This window comes from Rhineura floridana, chromosome 14, assembly GCF_030035675.1.
Source record: "Rhineura floridana isolate rRhiFlo1 chromosome 14, rRhiFlo1.hap2, whole genome shotgun sequence".
Taxonomy (NCBI): domain Eukaryota; kingdom Metazoa; phylum Chordata; class Lepidosauria; order Squamata; family Rhineuridae; genus Rhineura; species Rhineura floridana.
Window position 1 is genome coordinate 27,125,603 of NC_084493.1, and position 24,149 is coordinate 27,149,751.

At 43.7% G+C, this 24,149-nt stretch overlaps 1 protein-coding gene across 16 annotated transcripts in view; it reads left to right on the forward strand.

The window, feature by feature from the left end:
• Positions 1-24,149, forward strand: part of TMEM266 (transmembrane protein 266) — a 169,857-nt gene that overhangs the window by 114,980 nt on the left and 30,728 nt on the right. For all 16 annotated transcript variants that reach the window (XM_061596033.1, XM_061596029.1, XM_061596028.1 and 13 more), the window contains 3 exons: positions 15,776-15,832; positions 16,774-16,912; positions 18,152-18,267. In XM_061596033.1, the coding sequence (XP_061452017.1) occupies positions 15,776-15,832; positions 16,774-16,912; positions 18,152-18,267 (312 nt within the window). The remainder of the gene's footprint in view (positions 1-15,775; positions 15,833-16,773; positions 16,913-18,151; positions 18,268-24,149) is intronic.

Below are 24,149 nucleotides of genomic sequence, written 5' to 3' on the forward strand. Positions count from 1 at the left end.
TTTCTTTTTTTAGTTTTTTTAAAAAAAGAAAGCTAATATATTTATAAAACTATGCATCAAGTAGAGAAAATGAATAGAGATAATTTTTTTCTCCTTTTCCTGTAACACTGGATTTAGTTTTGGGCTAGATATATTATTTTTCTGGCTAATTTTGAAGTAGTGCTTGTATTTTATTTGTTAGACCCTATTAATGTGAATTGTTTGGGGTTTGTTCAGTCTTATTGCACTTTTCAATTTATCGATAGGAATGTGTATGGTTTGATATGTTGATAGTAGACTTGTTTAGGTTTTGCTGGTTTTGTTTTGAAATAAGTTGTTAATTCCTGTTTAGTTTGGGTTGATTATGTTTTGCTGTTAGTTTGGATTTTGACTTAATATTTTTATTGCTAGGATTTAATTTGGATTATTAAATGGACTGTTCAGATTTCAGAGCAATCCTAACCCAGGCCATGGATGATCAGAGGAAGGGAGCCACCACCGCATCCAGTGACATGTTGGCTCCTGCCGGTCAAGGCAAAAGATGAAGAGTGGCTTTTTCAGCTAGGGATGGGTGGCTGAATTGGCTGGTGCAGCAGAGGGATCTAAATTAGGTCCCTCAACAGGCAGTGGGCCAGCATAGAATCCAGTGTGTCTTTGGCTGCACCAACTCTGCTCCCGACATTACTGCAGTAGTGAATTGATTTGATTAGAGTTAGAAATATGTATAAATATCTTCAGTGCATTTTTGCGGCCTATTGTGAAATAAAACACAAACACCATTCATTGGGTTAAATCATGGGCCACTTTATTAAACGGAATCAATTAGAATAATGAACCTGCAGAGGGGAAATCAAGTGCGGGAGCATTCTGATGATCCAGGCAAAGCCTGGATGCAGCCATAGGGCAACCCAACCTTGCCTGAGCCTGGGGCTGCCCAACCCGCATCACCGCCCCCCGGAGCCCTGAAACTCCGAGCGGATGAGGCACATTGGCCCCAAAGGCAGCCCGTATTCTGCCCCCGGGCCGTATAGAGCTGCAGGCCTCCAGACCGCCTATCACCCCCAAAGGTGCCTAAAGGTGTCACCTAGCTGCCCTTTCCCTTTTAACCTTTTCCCGCACTTCTTTGCCACAAATGGGGGACAGACCTCTGCTTAGTCTCCCTTTACCCCACACCCGATAAGAATCTCGTGCAGACCCCTCTGCAGGTCCATCAGGAAGATGCCATCGTTGCCTCACAAACTGCATGTCCACACATGCCTGCCACGGAGGGCCTTGCCCTCCATGTCTGACCACAGCAGACGACCAGAGGCTATCATGGCCTCAACTGCATGCCCTCACATGCCTGCCACTGAGGGCCTTGCCCTTCAGTAACCAAGGTCATTCCCACCCAGGGGAATGACCACTACCTGTGGAACCTTCCACCCTGAACCCTGCTGGAACAACATGGATAGGAGACCATCCCAGCGCATACTCTGTCGACCCAGCCACCAAACCGTGGCCCACCATCAGAGGCCCAGCTGTGAACCAATGTGCGTTTGTGGCCCCAAGGCCAGCCTATAAGATCATGCCATGGCTGCAGAGTAGGCTGTGCATCTGCTCCTTCCCTTCCAGCAACCTGCCAAAAAACAGAAACAATTGTGAACAGTTGGGTCCCGGACCTTCAGACTTGCCCCCGGGGTGAATGTATTCCATGCGCCCCATACTTCCACCTTCCGATGGCCTGCACCTGCGTATACAAAAACCAAATAGACCGTCCCAGGTAGGCAATTCCACTGCCGGGTAGGCAACCCCAATTCCGGAGGAGCATGTCCCCCAAACCCCCATGGGTCTGCTCCCAGGCACTGTGACACTAGACCAAAACTTTATGAGGGAAGATCCCTCCCCCTGAATATCAGGCAACCAGGCCTGTAGCTTCAGGCCCAAAAACACTATGATGCCCTCATGGGGAAGTGTCCAGTCCTGGGGCAGGATAAAATAATGGTGTGACTCTTGCACCCCTGGTCTGCCTGGAAACAAACCTCGGACCGCAGGATGGCTCGTAGGGAAGTCTGACCTGGACCCAAACATCCGGAAGGCTCCAGAATTAAGTGTGAGGGCCGCTGCATGCAACTGCTGAGCTTTGAAGCATGATGGTCACAGGGCACCTCCCTGACCAACAATCCCTGGCAGGTCAGGTGAACATGGAGGATGAGGATAAGGGGTATGGGGGTGTGCTTGGGCCAGCCGGCCAGCACATGACATATCCCAGGCCATCCGAATGGTCCCAAAGGCCCCCTGCCAGCCTACCTTACAACACACTGGCAGACAAGCTTTACTCCTACCATCCATGATGAATTCCAGCACGTGATTCATAGGAATAGGCCACACTTAGCATAGCCCCTGCTGGCCCCTAACTCCCAGGAATCCCCTCCTGCCCTCTGATAGCTGGTGAGCATGCTGGGGCAACAGATAGGCATATGGCCATCTCTGACTCCCCTCCCCCATCTCCCAGTGTGCGGTATGGGACTAGCAGAGTCGGTCCTTCCTCTAACTGAAACACCATTGACGCACCGCAGGAAAGGGGGGAGCACACCGCAGGTTGGCACATAAGGCAGCCAAAACCCTGAACCTGTGGTAAGGCTGTGAAATCCCTGTGATGGCATCATAAACCCCACTGTAGAAGGCCCCCAACACCTGAAGGGCAGAAAGCAAACACTTTCCCAGCCCCTGAAAACTCCAGGATCTTGATCTTGAACTTGATCAGTTCAAGCTTTTCCCGGGCAGCCTGCAGCCCTGGGTCCAAAAGTCAATGTTAATACCCTGAAAGGTGAACACTGGGGCAGGATCCTCCATTTTCCCAGCTGCCAAAGGAACCCCCCAGTTCATAGCTACGCTATAAACTGTGCCATCAGGTGCTAACATGCACCCAAAGTCTGCCCTACCCGTGAACCGTAAATCATGAAAATAGTGCCCCACTGCTTCTGAGCCCTCTCGTCTCCTGACTGTCCCTTCCAAGAAGGGGCTGAAGTGCTCCATGCAAGAATACAGCAGCCCATAGGTAATGCTCTGCTGCATAGTTGACCTAAAAGGCAAAACTCAGCAGCTCAAAATCCACCATGTGTAACAGCTGGCAATGCCGGCAGATTAGCTGCCACACTTGCCCATAAGGCACCTCTGCCACAGGTGTGCACTATATTGAATGAAGTGTAGTGCACTGTGTATAGACTATCTGGTATGAAGCCATCACTGACTGACCCCACTTGTATGACGGATGGTGAATCAGGTAGACTTTGCCCTCTGCCACTTTGGGCATTATACGGGAGGGCATTGTGAAAGCAGAGGTAGGGGATGATGAGAAGGGGCCAATAACCCTGCCCAACTGTATGTCTTTATCAATTGTCCTCTGGACCAGTGCGTCCATACCTAAGACTGATTTAAGATTGCTGGCCATAAGGTCAAGCCTAGGGCCACAGTATAGGATCTGGAAAATCCACATAATAAAGAAAAAAACACATAATAAAATGAGACTCCCCATAACTGGGCAGTCTGCAAGCAAGGTCCATAGCACCTCGAGCTTAGCTGGGAAGGGACACTTTTCTTGAGCAGCCTCTGCTGGGGGCTTCTTCCCACTGCTTTGGGGGGCCCTGGCCCCACAGTGCCTCACATATCCTTCTGGCTTGTTGTTGTGCCTTTAATTGCAGGTTCGTATTCAGCAATTATTAGATGGCATGGAGTTGAGCAATGTCATCTTCTAATGTCTGCAGATCAAATGACTCTTAAAAGCACAGGACTAGTGGCCTGTAAAAAAAGGTGGCCACCTTATCCACAGACCAGTTTGTAAACTAGCTAAAGAGAAATTGCAAGCAAATGTGCAGTCTGTACATGATTACTGAAAAGAATTCCATTATGTTTAAATAATTTACTCAGAGAAATGTGAATTGGACCAATTCTATGAATACTTACTTATGACAAAATCCCCCTGAGTGTATTGTTACTTCTTCCCACGGAAGGGTGCATGTGATTGCACATATACAGCAGAATCCTATGTATGTTTACTCAGAATATCACAGATTAAATGGGTTTTAGGACTGAGGTTATGGGACTTAACTGATGGAAAGGTTTGTATATTTTTACCTGGGTTTTGAAGAACGTATTTGGGGAGGAGAAGCTTGACAGTGAAAAAGGGGGGATGAGTTCTCTTTGCATTGGTGAGGTTGCAGCACTAACTGGGATCCCTACTGGCTCCTGCAGCCTCCTTTCTGTCTCCGCCAGCCACCTGCCCTCCCCAAAAAGCCTCTGCTCTTTGTAATTACATTGCATTGCTCCAGTCCAAATGGCCCCCAACTGATGGCCACCATATGTTTCTCCCCAAATGCTCCGGGACGAAACATCACCCACAGCTTTCCGCTGCTTGCGGCTGCCATTTAATGGTGCATGCCGTAGAGGCCACCATTATCCTTTAGAATATATCTCAGGATATTGCTACGTTATGACAAAGCATCTTTCTAGGGTATTCTGCAAAAACAAGTGGCGGCCACGGGCAGCAGGAGGGTGCGGGAGTGCAGGCAAATTTTGCCCCTCACATCTCCTCAAGTTCTCCCTAATTGACTAACCCCCTCTCTGAACTTTCCTGGTTTGCAAAAACAGTGTGGAAATGGAACGGCCTTCTCAGTACATCCCTTAATAAAAGCACCCCCACAGATGGCTGTCCAGCTGCCTCTGGAATGCCCCCAGTGTCAGATAGCCCATTACCTCTCTAGGTAATTGGTAAATGAAAAGTAACATTTAGTTTAAACTAAAAATACACTTCAGTATCAAGAAAAGGAGTCTATTCCTATTTCACTTTCTGTAATGGGAAAGGGGGCCCCAATAGAAGTATCTCCTGGCCCTAACTGGAGGCGCTGAGGGCTGAACCTGGGGACCCTTTGCCTGCAACACAAGTGATCTGTTACTGAGCTACAATCATCCATCTCCAGGGTCCGAGATCCCTGTAAATGGTAAAATAATCCTAGCAATAACAGCACATGAAGTGCATTGGCTCTGTTCCACTATTGAGGCATTTGCAAACAGGTACAAGGTACATCCTTGTACAGGTACATCCTTGAGACGTACACAAGGGACATTTAGGTTGGATAAAATTCCCCCTCATGTAGCTGCCCCACTTAGTGCACCAAACACACACACACCACTCTGCTGTACCTGTGCTCCTACGGCCCAGGCTTTACCTGCACTGCTACCGCCCAGGCTTTACTTATGTTACCACCACCCAAGATTTACCTGTGCTACTGTTCTGCTAAAGTTGGCGGTGGGGGCCCGAGACCAGATTGACCGTCCCTTAGCGCTAGCCTCCCTCCCAGCAAGAGCTCACAAAAACAAATTTAAATGTCCTGGCCTGAGTGCCTGCTGTGCCACTCCCAGGGTCGCCGCCACCGCTACTGCACCTCTCCCGAGAAGACGAGGGATCGCTGCCACTGCACGCAAAGACCTGGCCTAAGGAAAGGCCAGGAAAAGCTCCATGTGTGCTGAGGGCGCCACGCATGCCCTCAGAAGGCCTCGCTGCCACCGCCGTCATAAGGCCTCGTGCGGTCAGAAGGCCTCGCCACCACCGTTGTAAGGCCTCTCTCGGCCAAAGCCTCGCCACTGCAAGACCGCCGAGCCGGGAGCCTCGCTGATGTTGCCGACGCTGCAAGGCCTCACCGGGCTACAGGCCTTGCCGTGCCAAAAAGCCTCGCCGCCAATTCAAAGGAGGGCGGGAGGCTGGCAGAGTGGCCTTAAATGGCCTTCAGCCGCCCCGCCTCCTGTCTGCATGTCACGATGGTGCGACACGTGCACACACACACACCCACGATGGCGGCCTGGGCTTCGGCTGCAGCCACAAACTCGCCCCTTTGCCCGGCAAGTACCAGGCATGGAACGGGAATCTGTGAGAGAAAGAAGTTTTTGAGATACTGTGGAGCATCTTGATTTTAAATAGATCAAAGTTTGATTCATTGTTAATGGAAAATAGATTCAAATTACCTTTCAGCCTAACCTCCAATGTAGAGGGTTCCTCCTGTCCTGTCCCTCAATAAATTTCTTTTTGATTAAGGCTTAAGATGCATTTAGTTCCCAGAGCAGGATATCCCCAGCTAACCTTAATGTGCTGGGGGGGGGAGGAACAAATTGTGCAGATGAGCTTCTGAATATGAGCACAGAATGTCCTGGTAAGTCTCTCTAGACCAGCCTTTCCCAACCAGTGTGCCTCCAAATGTTGTTGGACCACAATTCCCGTCTTTCCTGACCATTGGCAATGCTGGCTAAAGCTGATGGGAGTTGTAGTCCAATAACATCTGGAGGCACACTGGTTGGGAAAGGCTGCTCTAGACTATACAGAGGAGGCCATAAAGAGCTACATTTATTGACAGAGATTTCCGCTTTTTCCATTATCGCTCAAAGTGTCAGAAATTGGTGGTGTGGTCAATCAAGATCAGAATCACAGGTCTCTGAAGCATATTGGAGTGCTTACTCTTGCCAGCTCTGGTGCACACTTGGGTACATTCTTCTCCTGTGATCCTCCCCTCCAACTTATTCCCCTCTCCTATCTCTATTGTCTTCTCTCTGTGTCAGAATTTAGATTGTAAGATTCTTGGGGCAGAGACTTGACTCTTTCCTTACGTTAGGTTGCAAGCACTGTGCATATTGGTGGTGCAGTATAGATACACATAATAGTAATATTATTACATAATAGTTATATTAAAATCTATGGAGATACTCTAAGGATTATTACCTTGATATGAAATAAGTGGCAATGCCAGGCAAATCTTACATTCACTTCTTGGTTGATGCTTACCTCGGCAGAAACCCTCCTTTGGAAGAGAAAAGGCAGGAGACAAATGAAATGCATGTGGTAGCTGAAAACACACTTAGTCAGTTCTGTCTGGATTCTTGCATCAGTGTGGCTTGTACTTCTTGTTTATTTTTTAATTGTTATAACAATACCAATGAGAGCCAGTGTGGTGTAGTGGTTAAGGTGTTGGACTACGACCTGGGAGACCAGGGTTTGAATCCCCACACAGCCATGAAGCTCACTGGGTGACCTTGGGCCCATCACTGCCTCTCAGCCTCAGAGGGAGGCAATGGTAAACCCCCTCTGAATGCCACTTACCATGGAAACCCTATTCATAGGGTCGCCATAAGTCGGAATCGACTTGAAGGCAGTCCATCATCGACGATACCAAAACCAGCAAATACACCAATTTGTATAGTGAAAAAGAGAGAAAACTATTATAACTGAAAATACACTGCCTATATAAAGTATGTTAATTTATTTTAACATACAAAACATTAATGTCTTAAAACATTATGAAACCACCTTTTCATTAAATATTACATTTTTCTCTGCAATATGCAATAAATGGTTTCCAATTTGCTAAAAAGTTTATTTTGTAATTATATCTTCTTTTTTTTACTCTCAAAAAATATGCGAGTAGCACTTTTTAGGTTGTGTTAAGTCATATTTTCTTTAGGTACAAGATTGTCAATACCAAATATTGAGCCAGTGAGTGAGGGGTTAATTTCTCAAGGTTCATATGGAGAAGGAACATCAACCACCTCTTCTGCAATTCAAAAACTGTACTACTCTCAACTAAGTGTATCGGGTTAGATTAGCTCATTCTTAGAAATACCTTTTGTTTCAGTATTTTGAACAAGGCATGACGTCGACTCAACATGTCAGAGTCATAGAATCATAGGATAGGAGAGTTGGAAGGGGCCTATAAGGCCATTGAGTCCGACCCCCTGCTCAATGCAGGAATACAACTTATACCTGACAGCTGCTCATTACCTCCTCCCAGTTTGAGAAGGAACCATTAATAAGCACTCTTTGAGTACAATTCTATAGCCAACTGTGATCCACCTGATAGTTGTTCTATCCAGCCCACATTTAGCTAGCTTGTGAATCAGAATATCATGGGGCATTTTGTCAAAAACTTTGCTGAAGTCAAGATATATTCCGGCAGCCTACCATAGTCCCACTGGTAAAGGGTGTCTTCTGCTCCTGTCATCCTTTTTCATGGAATTTCTTCCACTTCGTTGTTCCTCTCCACAACGTTCTCCTCTTCTGCTTCGATATGCTGCTGGTCTTCCATCTCCTGTACTTCTCTTTGCTGTTGTTGTACCAGTATTCTGTCTAAAAACTCTTTTGTCTTCTCCCATACTCTTCAGTGTAACCACCCATCACTCCAGGCATCTTACTTTTTGTTCCAACAGGGTTACTAGCTTGCACTTGTTGCACATGTACTCTATGTTGTTCTCAGTCAAGAAAACATTGCACACACCTTATTGGTCACCACCACTGGAATGTTCTTTCTGTCCATAGTCTCTATTACCTTTTGTTTGTTTGTTTCTACTTGTATTGGAACAGCCTGTGCTTTGTCCTGTCCTCCTTCAGGATAAACAGGAGAGTCCCACTGATAGGTGGTGTGTTCCCCACCAAACTCCACTATCAGACTCCTGTTTGCTCACTCTTTGAGAGTTGGCTTGCTTATATATCCTCTGGACCGACTGAGACGGTAAAAAAATACTAAAATGTCCAATGCAGAGAGCTGATAAAAATGTGTACCTAACCCATGAAGATGGTGGAAATGCATAAAATTGTCTCAGTTTCCCCCAACAAAAATTTGATTAGAAAACACAACTCTGCCGTATATATTGTTTGTGTCTTTCTCGACTTATTTGGTGGATGAGGACAACGGCTAGGCCATTTCAACGGAGCAAGAAGTAGCTGGTGGTGACGCTGCCCGTTTTTAAGGAAGTTGGCTCGACATATTTCCCCAGCGACGAGTCCTTGCTAGAGAAAGAGTGACTTTGTAGTAGCCCCTTTTCATGTGGGGGTGTGGGGGTGTGTATGGTGTGAGCATGTGCCGTGGGGGTTTTGCATTATGTGCCTGGGAGAGAGGAGCCAAAGTCTACTGGGAAGATTTGAGGGGACCCCAATTAGTGTAGTGATGGGTAGAGGGAGATAATGACGTTGTGCGGAGGACTTGCCAGGTGAGGGGAACTCGGCCCAGGCAGTTAACGGCTGTGCTGGGTTCTGGTCCTCCACACACCCACAGGTCTGTTGGTTACCCTATCAGCCAGCTCTCTGATCTCCGGATGCTGCTTTTAAATGCCAGATCGGTACATAATAAGATCTCATCCACAATTTAATTGTGGATGAGGCAGCTGATCTGGCATGTATAACTGAGACCTTGGTGGGTGAGCAAGGAGGAGTTAGTCTCTCCCAGCTGTGCCCACCGGGGTACTTGGTTCAGCATCAGGGTAGATCTGAGGGCTGGGGAGGGGGAGTTGCTGTGGTCTATAGGAGTTCCATCTCTCTCTCCAAGCACCATGTACAATTACTGGTCTGGAGTGCTTGCACCTTGTGTTGGATCAGGGGGACAGATTGGGGATTCTGTTGGTGTACCGTCCACCCCGCTGCCCCACAGACTCCCTAACTGAGCTGACGGAGGTGGTCTCGGATGTATTGTTGAGATCACCCAGACTGTTGGTGCTGGGGGATGTCAACATCCACGCCGAGGCCACCTTATCTGGGGCGGCTCAGGACTTCATGGCTTCCATGACGACCATGGGGCTGTCCCAATATGCTACTGGCCCAACACACGTGGCAGGGCATACTCTAGACCTGATTTTTGCAACTGGACATGGAGATGGTGATCTGAATGTAGGGAGTCTTACATCAGCCCCTTTGTCATGGACAGATCACCGCTTGTTGAGGTTTAGACTTACAGCGGCTTTTCCCCTCTGCAAGGGTGGAGGACCCATTAAGATGGTCCGCCCCCGGAGACTAATGAATCCGGATGGTTTTCAAAAGGCTCTGGGGAGTTTTCCGGCTGATAGGGCTGGCGCTCCTGTTGAAACCCTGGTCGAACTGTGGAATGCTGAAATGACCTGGGCAGTTGACATGATCGCTCCTGCGCGCCCTCTCCTATGTAGAGCTCATACAGCTCCATGGTATACTTCAGAGCTGAGAGCAATGAAAGAATAGGAGATGGCTTGAGTGCAGATGGAGACGGACTCCTGATGGATGCAATTATGCACTGGTAAGTGCCTATACCAAGTTGTATTTAGGGGCAGTACGGGCAGCAAAAAAACAATATTTTGTTGCCACTATTAAATCTTCTATCTGCCGTCCGGCGGAGCTTTTTAAGGTTGTCAGAGGGCTATTACATTCTGGCCCTAGGGACACGGTAGAACCATCTGAAGCACGCTGTAATGAATTTGCTAGGCACTTCCAGGATAAAATCTCTTGCATCCGTCAGGACTTGGATTCCAATGTTATAGCAGTTGGATTAAATGAGGTATCCGGAGCACAGCCTGGTCATGATTTTTTGCATGAGTTTCAATTGGTGCAGCTTGAGGACGTTGACAAGGTGCTTGGACGGGTGCGTGCGACCTCTTCAGTTCTGGACCCTTGCCCCTCTTGGCTAATAAAAGCTAGCAGGGATGGAACAGCCGGCTGGGCCAGGGAAGTGATTAATGCCTCACTGTGTGAGGGAGAGGTCCCGGGCTGCCTGAAGGCGGCGGTAGTGAGACCACTTCTGAAGAAAACTTCCCTGGACCCAGAAAATCTTAATAATTATAGCCCGGTAGCAAATGTCCCATTCCTGGGCAAGGTTCTAGAGAGAGTGGTTGCGGACCAGCTCCAGACACTCTTGGATGAGACCAATTATCTGGATCCATTTCAATCGGGTTTCAGGCCCGGTTTTGGCATGGAGACAGCCTTGGTCGCCCTGTATGATCACCTTTGCCGGGAGAAAGACAGGGGGAGTGTAACTCTGCTGATTCTCCTTGATCTCTCAGTGGCTTTTGATACCATCGACCATGGTATTCTTCTGGGGAGACTTGCAGATTTGGGAGTTGGAGGTACTGCTTGGTGGTGGTTCTGCTCCTACTTGGCGGGTCGTCTCCAGAAGGTAGTGCTTGGGGAGCATTGCTCAGCACCCTGGGCTCTCCAATATGGAGTTCCGCAGGGGTCAGTTCTGTCCCCCATGCTCTTTAACATCTACATGAATCCGCTGGGTGCGGTCATCAGGAGTTTTGGAGTGTGTTGTCACCAGTATGCTGATGACACGCAGCTCTACTTCTCCTTTTCATCTTCATCAGGTGAGGCTGTCAAGGTGCTGAACCGTTGCCTGGCTGCGATAATGGACTGGATGAGAGCGAATAAATTGAAGCTCAATCCAGATAAGACTGAGATGCTGTTAGTAGGTGGTTCCCCTGACCGGATGGTGGATGTACAACCTGTCCTGGATGGGGTTGCACTCCCCCTGAAGGAGCAGGTTCGTAGCCTAGGAGTTCTTTTAGATCCATCCCTGTCACGGGAGGCTCAGGTAGCCTCGGTGGCACGGAGTGCTTTCTACCAGCTTCGGTTGGTGGCCCAACTACGCCACTATCTGGACAGGGAAAACCTTGCTTCAGTTGTCCATGCTCTGGTAACCTCTAAATTAGACTACTGCAATGCACCCTACGTGGGGCTGACCTTGAAGACGGTTTGGAAACTGCAGCTCGTGCAAAATGCGGCGGCCAGACTGATAACTGGGACCAGGCGGTCCGAACATATAACACCGATTCTGGCCCGCCTGCACTGGTTGCCTATACGTTTCCGGGCTCGATTCAAGGTGCTGGTTTTAACCTTTAAAGCCTTGTACGGCATGGGACCACAATACCTGATGGAATGCCTCTCCCGATATGAACCTACCCGTACACTGCGCTCAACATCGAAGGCCCTCCTCCGGGTGCCTACTCAGAAAGAAGCCCAGAAGGTGATGACAAGAAAAAGGGCCTTCTCAGTGGTGGCCCCCAAACTATGGAATACTCTCCCTGATGAGATATGCCTGGTGCCAACATTACTATCTTTTCGGCGTCAGGTAAAAACCTTCCTATTCTCCCAGGCATTTTCAGCATTTTAGTAGTATTTAATATGCATTTTAGTATGTGTTCAATCATGTTTTAATTTCTGTTATTTTTAACTTATTTAAATCCTTAATATGAGGTTTTAATGGTATGTCAGATGTTTTTACCTGTTGTAAACCGCCCAGAGAGCTTCGGCTATGGGGCAGTATATAAATTGAATGAATGAATGAATGAATGAATAAATAAATAAATAAATAAATAAATAAATAAAATCTGCAAGATCGCACAGTCAGTTGCCTCATTCACTGTAGAGATCTGGAGTTAGTAGTGAAGCTGAGAGTTAAAATGAAACTACCAACCCAAACATATATTTCCTTAAGCATTTTCCAATTCACTTCACACACCAAGCTCTAGATTATGCTTTTCAAATCATCATTATATTTACAAATGGATCCTTCATTACCTTTTAAAAGACAAGATGAGAAATGTTTAGGGCATTCTCTGTTAAAACTGTGGAGCAGAGTTACCATTATATGACATGTGCAACACTTACCAGATGATTAAGTACCAGCAATAACTTTGAAGTACAATCACTTAACTTTTCAGAAACTCTGCTGTTCTGCAGAGGCCCTCATTTGAATTGGGTGTTGCAGGTACAACAGCATAAAAATTAATTGTAGTTTTTCTTCATGTAAGTACTTTAGCCTTTGTTCATTTTGCCCAGGAAATTCATTGAAATGGTGTAGGAGGGGTTGGGTGATTGAAACAAGTTATTCCCCCCCCGTCTCTTCCCCTATTTTTTTAAACCAAAAGGAGAGTGTTTGTTGTTCTAGTCTCAAGAATAAGAATACTCATCAGGGGCTGTACAGAAAAGAGAAGTGATACCTATTTTATTATATTTCTGTTCTGCTCCTCCTCCAAGGAACTCAGGAAAGAGTGCATCATTCTTACCTCTCTCCCTTTTATCCTCACAACATCCCTATGAGGTGGACAGCGGGAGAAGGAATGACTCACCCAAGGTCATCCCACAGAACTTCGTGGTTGAATGGGGATTTGAACCTGGAAGTTCCCAGTCCTTTCCCATTACTCTTAACGCCACTCCATGCCAGTTCTGCCAATTGGTCCTTTTCAGAAACTTACACTTAATATTTGGGGGAGAAATCAAGAAACAGAATTGCAAGTAATCATTTTGATTGAAAAACGTTTATTGAATGCTGCAGAGAGAAAAAAATACTGGTTTTATAATATTAAAAATATTTTAAATAAATTATCTCAAAGGAAGGGCAAATGCAAGCATCATGCTAGGGCCCAGCCATCAGGCAACAATTTCATTTAGCAAGCCTTGCAGCTGCAACCATCTTCTATAGTTCACATTTTGTGTGGTGTTGGTGGGATAGGGACGTGTGCTAAATAGTAAGATTGTTCAAATTGGCTTGCTTCTTTCACAGACTGTTGCATGACTGATTGAAACAGCGATTCCTGTGAATCATGTTTTTTCCAGTTTTCTACAGCTCTGGTCCTTGATGCTCTTCTATCAGCAGCAGATGTATGCATCTCTCATGCACTTTGAGGACTAGGCCAGTCATCTGTGAAGTACTTCACATGAAAGATATTTGATAATCCTGTCTGTATAAATGAAATATTACCAACAGCAAAATCATTTTTCTGGCATCAATTCAACTCTCTGTAGCCTTGTTGCCCCCTAGGAGAGGAGAAAAAGGAATATATCTGTTGTCCTGTGTGCATTCATGGTTTGGAAAAACCTTATATTCTCCCCATTGTCTATTATGCCACTGATGCAATAGCCTAAGCAGTGGCTAAAGGAAATCCACAAGTGGCAAATGAGAATTTGCCTGGGCATAACTGGCATAATATATGAATAAATTGTACGCCTGCTATTTTTAAAGACATTATGTAATTCATTATTGCTAAAGGTGCTCCAATCTCTTGACATCTAGCATGATCAATCTGCTGTAGAAAGTAGCTGCAATGATTTGGGGTACCTCTTTTTGTACCTGCAAGCTCCTGTAGCCATCAGGTCAGGGGCTCTGATGTCACAGAATATTCATGAAATTTCTAGTAGCTGTGCCATAAGGGTGAGGCCTGGTCTACACACACAGCAGAATGGCACGATAAAGTTCCAATATGTTAGAATGAACTGTACAGCTTTGGACTGTAGATGGCGGATGCCAATTTTAAACGCCTCCTTTTGTATGAAAAAAAAAATCCCTGCAACTAAAAATAACAGCATACAGGGAGCTGGCTGGGCTAGAATCCACTTTCCTGGTGTGCTTTTTTGTTGGTTGATTTAACCTCCAGATAATGTTTAGGCTTTCAAAGTTATGATCGCCTATCCTGCAGTGTTTCAATCCATCCTTCAAACTCAAGTTTTGCCACTTCATTCTGCTGTGTGTAAAGACCAGGTCATAGTCCTGGAATTATGAAGATCATTGAAGGGAAATAGGAGTGTCTGTCTTGGTGGAGGAAAACATCACACATGGCCCACGGGTAGGCAAGGAGACAGCGAGGGAAAGGTTTGTTTTGCTGGCACTAACGTTTGTTTGCATTGTCCTGAGGAGGCAGGAACTGGGAAACAGGAGGACTAAGAGCTAGAGAGCCACAGGGAGATAAGGAACCAAGGTAATAGGAAGGATATTGGAATAAACAGCACATAGAGGATAGAAAAACACCCTCTGTCATTGGTGAGACCTGTGCTTGTTGCACAGAAAGAAGGGGATCTGGACTTTCTTGCCTAGTCGTTGAAATTAATGATGCACCACCTTTTGTCTGAAAATATTTCTGTTCGTCAATTTCTTTGAAATTCATTAGGCTGCAGAACATAAAAATGTTATCAAGCAAACTGCTTTGAAAAACGAATCAATTGTACCGAAGTCTGCTTGAAATAGATTTTTTTTTTTTTTGCATTACTGCGCAGGAAGGATGAAGCAACTTTGAAAAGAAATATCCAGCTGAAGTAATATTAAGATGATGGTGGTTTGGTGATAATGGATCCAAAGATTGCCGATCTCCAGTAGGAAGGCTCCTTCCATTGGCAAGGGAACCTCGCGATGCAACCTATTTTTTGAGAGCTAGTATGGTGTGGTATGTGTTGGACTATGACCTATATCCACGCTCAGCCATGAAGTTCACTGGGTGTACATAGTTCTCACCTCCCATTTTATCCTCACAACAACCCTGTGAGGTAGGTTAGACTGAGAGATGGTGACTGGCCCAGGGCCACCCAGTGAGCTTTCACTATTGATTGGGGGATTTGATCCCTGGGCTCCCAGGTCCTAGTCCAACACTTGTACCACTATACCACACTGGGCAGGAACATCTTTTGTTTATTGTGAGGCACTGTTCACATTGATGCTGGTGTATTAATGACGACACTCCACTATGTATGATCCTTAATTTTACGAGACAATGATACAAAAACTTTAGTCTAAAACTCCCAAGACACTTCTCAATGTCAATGTGAGGGATCCTTAATTTTACACTTTTTTCTTGTTGCCAAGTTCTCTATGTGCACATAATATTTTGATGTAACTTGCAGTTTGTGTTACTTCCTCTTGAAGCGCTGTTTAAATCTGAGGGGTTAACAGTTGACATAGAAGTATTGACACTTGCTAATTTTTTAGAAGTCAAGAAGATACATTTTTGTTTTAACTTACAATAATATGTGAAAGAAACCTAGCTAATTTTCCTCCAAATAGCTTAGGATGACTTACATGGATTAGCATACATTTATTGTTACTAATGCAATTATGAAATAGAACATTTTCCACAGAAAAATAAGGCATTGGAAAACGTTCTGCCCCACACCACTGGTTTTCTCTATTTTGTTTCAAAAAGTTGTTAATGATGAACAGTGCAAAATGAAATATGATTTTCTCTTCTCTCTTCCCACATATCTTTTTGTTAGACTATTGTGAGAATTGTGGTTCTTGGCATATGGGACTACATTGAAAATAAAATAGAGGTAAGTAAGTATGCTTTTAATTTTTAATAGCACCTCCATCCTGCGCAAAACATGGGACTGTGCTGCATTAGCAATTAAGGAACACTGGAAAGTGATTTCTGTGCTTGCCATAGTTGTAGTATAGGGCTTAGGATGATGATCAAGGATGATGGTTTGCACTCGAGCAACATATGGAGAGACTGCACCCCTAGTTTAAACAACCCAGCTTCAGTAACTATGGCTTGAAGTTGGCTTGTTCAAAACTAACCATAACTTGTCAGTCCTAACAACATGGAAACCATAATAGAAGAAAATGGTAGTGAAACTTCTGAATTCCTCCTCCCAGCTATGCACCGGGGGGGGGGGGAGACAGATGATGTGCAAACATCACATCACCACAATGTGGGGTTCCTTTATAGCCTGGGTGCATGACTTCTTTAGCCCTCAGAATTCTACATGAGTTTACTTACAGTGAAGCACTCTTTAAATTGTTTAGGACACGTGTGAAAATGCCAGTAAGACATGCAACCCATTTTAAATGCCACAAGTGTGAATGCTATTTTACACAGTTCTCCAGAGCAATGGCCCATTTCAAGGGAGACTGTTAAGTCTTGTCAATAGAATAAAACGCATTTAGCTGTGATCATTAATTGTATCTTACTGGGATTTAGAGTCAGCTGCAGATGTTTGACAAAATGTGTATTTTGTTTGTTGAAGGGGCTTCTGTTTTGCTCTTAAGGTAAAAACCCAACAGTTTAAAATGTGACAGCAATAAATAATATAAAATCAAGAACGGGATGTGGGGATGGAGAAAGACGCCAGTAAGGATCTAAATTGAATTGGATCCCAAGTGGAGGGATGGTTGGACTTGGATTTGGCATTTGCTTTGTTGAAAACAATCTGATATTTGCATTAAAAAAGAATGTGGAAAATGGTACTTGTGAATTCCTTTTTTGTATTAGGTATTTGATGGTGCTGTGATAATCTTATCCTTGGCTCCTATGGTGGCGTCTACAGTGGCGAATGGACCAAGCAGTCCATGGGATGCTATCAGCCTTATTATCACTCTGAGAATTTGGAGAGTCAAGAGAATTATTGATGGTAAGTTATCATTAACTTTAGTAATGGTTTTTGAAGATGTATAAAGTATTTTTATACTAGTCTGCACCTCTTCTCTTTTCAGGTAGATTTAGCTGGATAACTCTCACTGATAAGATGGACAAATTGCCAGTGTTCCTATGACAACTTTTTTGACATTGATTTCCAGTTTCATAGGAGCTGTGGCAGTGGGATGGATGCCTAGAACTCTGTTCTAAAATAATCCCTAATTTAGTCAGCAGGAACATTGTGTTGATTTTTGCAGAATGTGAAAATGAAGTGTGTGTATGTTTGGAATCTGGGATAGAGAATCTTGGGTAATGTGGAGGGTGGAATTAGGAAGGGGTGGAACTGGTATCTTAACCAGGGCTGTGGAGTCGGAGTTGGAAGCAATTTTGGGTTGAGTCGGAGTCAGTAGGAATGTACTGACTCTTGACTTCAAAATAAAATTAATATTTTAATATTAATATTAATTTATTATTATTAATACATTAATATACATTTGCCATTTATGAAGGAGTCAGAGTTGGAATCAGACAGTAGAAAAATTAATATACATTTGCCATTTATGAAGGAGTCGGAGTCGGACAGTAGAAAAATAGAGGAGTCGGAGTTGAAAGTTTGACATACCGACTCCACAGCCCTGATCTTAACAGTACAGTTTTGTATAGGTTTCTCAAAAGTAAGCTCCACTGCACTCTTCAGGACTTACTCCCAAGGGTGTAGTCATCCGGGGTCTCAGGGTGTGTGTGTCTTGGACCCCTTGCCTTTTTGGGAGCTGGGTTCCAGCAGGGTCCCTATGTCTCCAGCATCCTATGAGCCAATAAGCATGAAAGGGAAGTGTGTTAGCTACTGAGAAGAGTCTTCTAAAATGCATCCTTGTCCTTTCCTGCTAATTGGAACTAATCAGAGTGAAAGGAGGTCAGTCAGCTGAGAAGACTCTTCTCAGAAGTTAACACTCTTCCCTTTCATGCTTATTGGCTCCTAGGAATGTCTGTAGTTGTGAGAGAAAGCACTAACAAGGATCTTATTCTTAACCCTGCAGCAGAAAAAGGGGGGAGTGAGCATGTCTGTGACTAACATGAAGGGATCCTGCTTACTCTGTACTGCTTACTTACTCCTAAATAAGTGTAGGATTGCAGAATACTACAGAAATTTGGCTTCTGTTGCATGATAGCTGCATTTATTCAGTATATGAATATCTTTTCTGATAAACTCACATTGCCTTGTTGCGGTTTCTAGCCTATGTATTACCAGTTAAAGTGGAGATGGAGATGGTGATTCAACAGTATGAGAAGGCAAAGGTCATTCAAGATGAGCAGCTGGAAAGACTAACCCAAATCTGCCAAGAGCAGGGAGTAAGACAAAGCTATATTTTCACTTTATATGTGTTTGTCTGTCAAGGATATTAATTTGTAGGCCACTTTTCCACAAAATTTGCACTCAAATTGGCCTGCAACACACAACAGCAAACAATAACAGCAATTCAACAAACATGACAGAGTCATATCTATAAAATAATATCCACATTTTAATAGATATGTCAAATTCATTTCAATAATGAAAAACAGCTATATGGAGTGGAATTTTTTCACGACTGTTTTTCCTTGAATAACTTTCCACTTTTACCAATGCATTGCTCCATTAAGTTAATTCATATTGTAATGAATGAACACAGTACAAATCAAATTGGGCAACTGGAATGGATTCATCAATCAAATCTAAAATCATTTTGTAATTAACTTTTTCAGGTGAATATCACTCAGAAAACACAGATTTGTATGTTAACAGTTTTCAGTGTGCCTAACTTTGTTTTTTCTGAATAGTCATTCTAAAATCTAAATATTTTTATTACGACATTTGCAAACCACTTCATAGCATGAAGTTCTCTGGGTTGTTTACCATAAATTAAAAGAACGGAAATGCACTGGAACTGGCAGAAAAGTAAGTGTGTCTCTAGCCTTCATTCAGTGGGAGCACCTGGATCAGGGCTTTTGAAGAGTTCCGGGGTAGGTATGGGAAAACATACCCTTTCAGGTAACCCAGTCCAAAGCCATTTAGGGAACGTAGAAAGCTTCTTTATTCCAAGTCAGACTAATGGTCTGTCTAGCTCAGTATTGTTGGCATTGACTGCAGCAGCTCTCCAGAGTTTCTGGCAGAGGTCTGTCCCAGCTGTTCCTAGAGATAATGGGGATTGAACTTGGTACCTTCTGCATGCAAAGCAGATGTTCTACCACTGAGCTATGGCTGTTCACCTCTCCACTCCCAATCCTGTCCTGTTCCAGTTAGTCTGAGAGAACACCATGAGCAAAACAAGGCACTGAAGAGCAGACCTTGAGCAAGATGTTATCTAGCATTGGAACCATTGGTAACAGGTTCTGGGGACCTGATCCCAAGTTAACAGGTTCAATTTCTGGAGCATCTAGGAGAGCTGCTGTAGAAGGCAGATACTGATCCATTGGTGGCCAAAGATCCACTGAACCCTTAAATAGGGAAGTAGTTTACTGGAAAAATGCTTCAGTAAAAATTAATATGACATATGTTTTTTAGTTCAGTAAACAAAATATAATTCAAATAAACATACTAAATCAGACTTCCATCAATTTAGAGGTGAAACATTTTATTCACAATTTCCTGGATAGCCTACATTACTGATGGCAGCAGCATTTCACTAAATATCAAATCCATTTCAGTAAAACAATACTAGAATTTCCAATAAATAGATCAAGTCCCTTTCAGTAATGATGACAACCACCACCTTTTGCTACTTCCATTCAGGAATATAATGGTGATAGAAAAGGCTTTTGGAAAGCCTTTTTCAAAGGTTTTGTTAAAGTGGGACATATTTTTTTGCAGAAACAAATTGGTATTTTTGTTGTGGAGGGTGTATATGGGCCATCTCATCCACATGAGCACAAGACATGGACTGCCTTCTCCCCTATGCATCTACCCTCACCCTTTGGTCATCCATAGAGAGCCTGGCTCTTTGTTCCCCCTCTTTCAGTGATGTAGAAGGAATGGTAATGAAGGGCAGGGCCTTCTCAGTGGCAGCACCAATAGTATGGAACTTGCTCCCCAGGGAGCCTTGCATCATTCCTTCTTTGTTCTCAAATGTCAAGTGAAGAAAGTTTAATTAAAGATGGCATTTGAGATCCATTTAGATGTGAATATGTTTCTGTTGGATTTCTTCTCTTTTTAAAATTTATGTTAATTGATGTCTTATTTATTTATTTTGGTAAGCCCCTTTGTAGATCTGTTTGGGTAAAGAAAAGGAGAGAAATATGTTAAATCAATGATATATTCACTGCCCTTTTTAAAAAGCGGTCAGGGATGATGGGAGTTGTAGTCCAGCAACATCTAGAGCAGCCTTTCTCAACCAGTGTGCCTCCAGATGTTGTTGGACCACAACTCCCATCTTCCTGACCATTGGCAATGCTGGCTGAGGCTGATGGGAGTTGTGGTCCAACAACATCTGGAGGCACACTGGTTGGGAAAGGCTGATCTAGAGGGCTACAGGTTCCATCATCCCTTTTGTAGCAGTTGGGCCAGTGGCTTCAGCTCAATGGCAGAGCACATGTTTTTCATGCAGGAGGTTCCATGTTGGATTCCTGGCATCCCGAGGTAGGACTGGGAAAGACCCTGGTCTAAGACCCAGGAAAACTGCTACTTACTCAATGCAAATCACTGAACTAGATGGTAGGCAGCTACCTGTGTTTCTGTGAGGTTTTGAAGAGGGGTGTTAAGGGAGGGAGAGAGAGTTTAGCATCCATGCAATTGAAATACTGCCTCATATGGATATGATGAGAATGAACAATAAAGGTGATTACAAAGAGTTTTAAACTAACAGAGCTGTATAGCTGATTAATGGTCTTCCTCCTCCTCTGCCTCAGTCAATTCTGATAACTTTGTGGTTTTTATCCTTTTTCGAAACCAAACCATAACATCAGAAGTCGAAGCATTCTTGTTCCTTTCCAGAATGGTAGATAATTTGTGAAACAGCTTCTGGTTTTAATGAGCATGCTGTTTTCACTGTTAACATTCTTGATCTTTTCTTTTCTTTTGCAACAACTTTAATTTATTTCTAAATCCCAGTCATTTGCCTAGTTGTTGGGAGGCAGCTGAGATCATCCTGCATTTTATTCTAGGTCTATCAATCATTTGTTCAAAAATGTCTCCTGGTGTTTGTGTGTGTGTGTGTGTGTGTTTTAAAAAAATTACTGTTACCAACAGTGACCCAAACTAATGGAAGTAAACATTGGACAGTATCCCACTGGCAGATGAGCATTTGGGCGTTCCGTCCAGAGGACTAACAGAACGGAGCAAAATTATTGCTGTTGCAGGCTTCTGCTTTAAAGTGTTCATTGATCTCTCCAAGGCTATGCCAATCATTCCCTGCTACTAGGCCATTAAAGAAAACTGTATGATTCACTGATAGCTCCATTCCTCTATCTGTGTTGTAAAACACTAGACAAGATGGGGTGGCCCTTTTTATATGTCCAGTCATAAAAGGCAGGTGTTCCCTTGAGTCCCATATTGGTAACTGTCCTTTTATGGCTGTGTATAAATAATTACTTCATGCAATTCACTGCAGCAGGGGGGAGGGGGCGGGATTTATTATAGTGTATTTAATTTCTTGCTTTTGTCGCTTGCCAGAGAAGCACTGAAAGCTGCTCCAGAGAAAGGTTTGGGGGATTTTTTTTAGTACTTGTTTATTTTATTTAACAGGATTTATATACCGCTAAATCATCCATAACTATGATGTGCATAGAAGACAAAATGCGCATTAAAAACACTGATAAAATTGAACATTAAAAGCAAGTTAACCTAAAATTCTTCAAAATATAAATAAGCAGTTGTTAAAATATACATAAAAATGAAATTACATGTCTGGGTAGGCTTGCCTAGACAAAGCAAGTCTTTAGCAAGTACAGTACTTAAAACAATACAGGGAATGCACCTCCCTAATATCAATGGAACAAAATGTGCACATTGCATATTAGGTGTGAAGTCTGCATGTCTGCATTTTTCCATCACTTGTCCCTTTTTCAAATGCACACAAGTATTTTGGTGTAATTCTAACAAAACTTTATAGTCATAAGACCAGTACCTGTCATGGAGAAATTAAACAGAGGGTGAGCATATCTTTTGGAAATTTAGGTACTTATTTAAAATGTTTATACTCTGCTCTTGTACAAAAATTATACTCAAGGTGACTTACAAAATGTCTAAAATCATATCATATAAGAGAAACATATAAGAAAAAATCGCTAAAAACATTAAAACAATACAGAATGCTATTGTAGCTATAGACTGTTCAATATGCAGCAGCACTAACAATCTTAATCCTTCAAGAGAAAGCATTAAAGCTCAGTGGTAGAGCATCTGTTTTGCATGCAGAAGGTCCCAGGTTCAACCCTGGCATCTCAGTGCCAACAGTACTGAGCTAGATGGACCAGTGGTCTGACTCTGAATAAGACAGCTTTCAATGTTCCTGATTGAACAAAAGTGTTTTAAATCCCCTCTTAAGTGTGGAAGCCAGTGTGGTGTAGTGATTAGAGTGTTGGACTACGACCTGGGAGACCAGGGTTCGAATCCCCACACAACCATGAAGCTCACTGGCTGATCTTGGGCCAGTCATTGCCTCTCAGTCTCAGAGGAAGGCAATGGTAAACCCCCTCTGAATACTGCTTACCATGAAAACCCTATTCATAGGGTCGCCATAAGTCAGGATCGACTTGAAGGCAGCCTATTAAGCATGGGAAGAGAGCAAAGCTGAAATCTCTCTTTAGGGAAGGGCATGTCATAATTTGGTGCTGCTATCCAAAAGGTCCTTTCGCTTGTGCCAATCAATTATATCTTCAACAGCAGTGGGACTCAAAATGAGACATCCAAAGCTGAGCCTTAAGCAGTAGGCAGTTTCATAAGGAAGAAGGTGGTATGGCTTGTATATGCTTCTGGTGCAAGGAAAAATCAACAACAGAAAATAGTTTCAGATGGTTGAGTTTTCTCTACAAAAATCTGCACATGAATGCAGTGTAATTGAAAAGCAAAGCTGGCTTGGTTGCATTTTTGTCTATTGGTCATAAGATGGCAGCAAAACCACTTACTTTGTTTTTAATGTATTATGGGTTCAGTATGTTTATTCTTGTTGTCTATGACATGCTTGGATTGCAAAAGTTTGTATTTGCAAAAACAACAAGTGAGCCACAGTTCCCCGGTATGCCTAAACTCTGGGAGCTGTGGTTTGTTTAAACTCTAGTTAACTCAAAGAAGCTAGGATCAAATCTGTTTGTGGATTTTGTTTTGTTGACAAACCTAGGATTTAAACAAACCACAGTACCTCGAGTTCAAACTTAACAGATAATTGTGTTTTGTCTAAAAGCCGAAGCGTTGAATCTCCTCATGGCTGCAAAAGCAGGTGAGGGGGAATGTACAAGCCCAGGGCTTGCCATGACTTGTTCACACAGCAGGGTTTCTAGTCTGAATGGGAGGCCTATCACAAGGATGGAAATAAGTCACTGAATAGATATGCAGTAGCTTGATATTGTCTCTTTTTGGTAGTCTTGCTTCTTCTTCTTATTATTATTATTATTAATTATTATTATTATTATTTCAACAACAACACAAATCGAAAAAGGCTTGGGACTGCAAGGAAATCATAGAATAGTAGAGTTGGAAGGGGCCTATAAGGCTATCAAGTCCAAACCCCTGATCAGTGCAGGAATCCAAATCAAACCATTCCCGACAGATGGCTGTCCATCTATCTCTTGAATGCCTCCAGTGTCGGAGAGCCCACTACTTCTCTAGGTAATTGGTTCCATTGTCATATGGCTCTAATAGTTAGGAAGTTTTTCCTGATTTCCAGTCGAAATCTGGCTGCCTGCAACAAATGGAATTTAACCTCTTTTCTATTACCACTGTTGTGACTCTGATGAAAACTGGTGCTAGCAGGATCTTTTCTTCTGATGCCAGTACCAAAATTTACCCACTATGCATTATGATCCCTATGCAAAATAATAGCATGGAGCAATTAAAACAGTCCCCTCTTGGCTGCTCTAACATGTTGACTGGTTTTTACTTTGTTTCAACAAACCTAGTGCATATTTTGTGTCCATAGTGAACATCCTCCGCTGGGCAGCTCACCCACACAAGCCCCATTTATGTATAGTTATATGAATTGTGCCTAGCAGAAGAGAACTTTCACTGAACTGTGTCCCATTGCCCAAATATCCCCTTATTT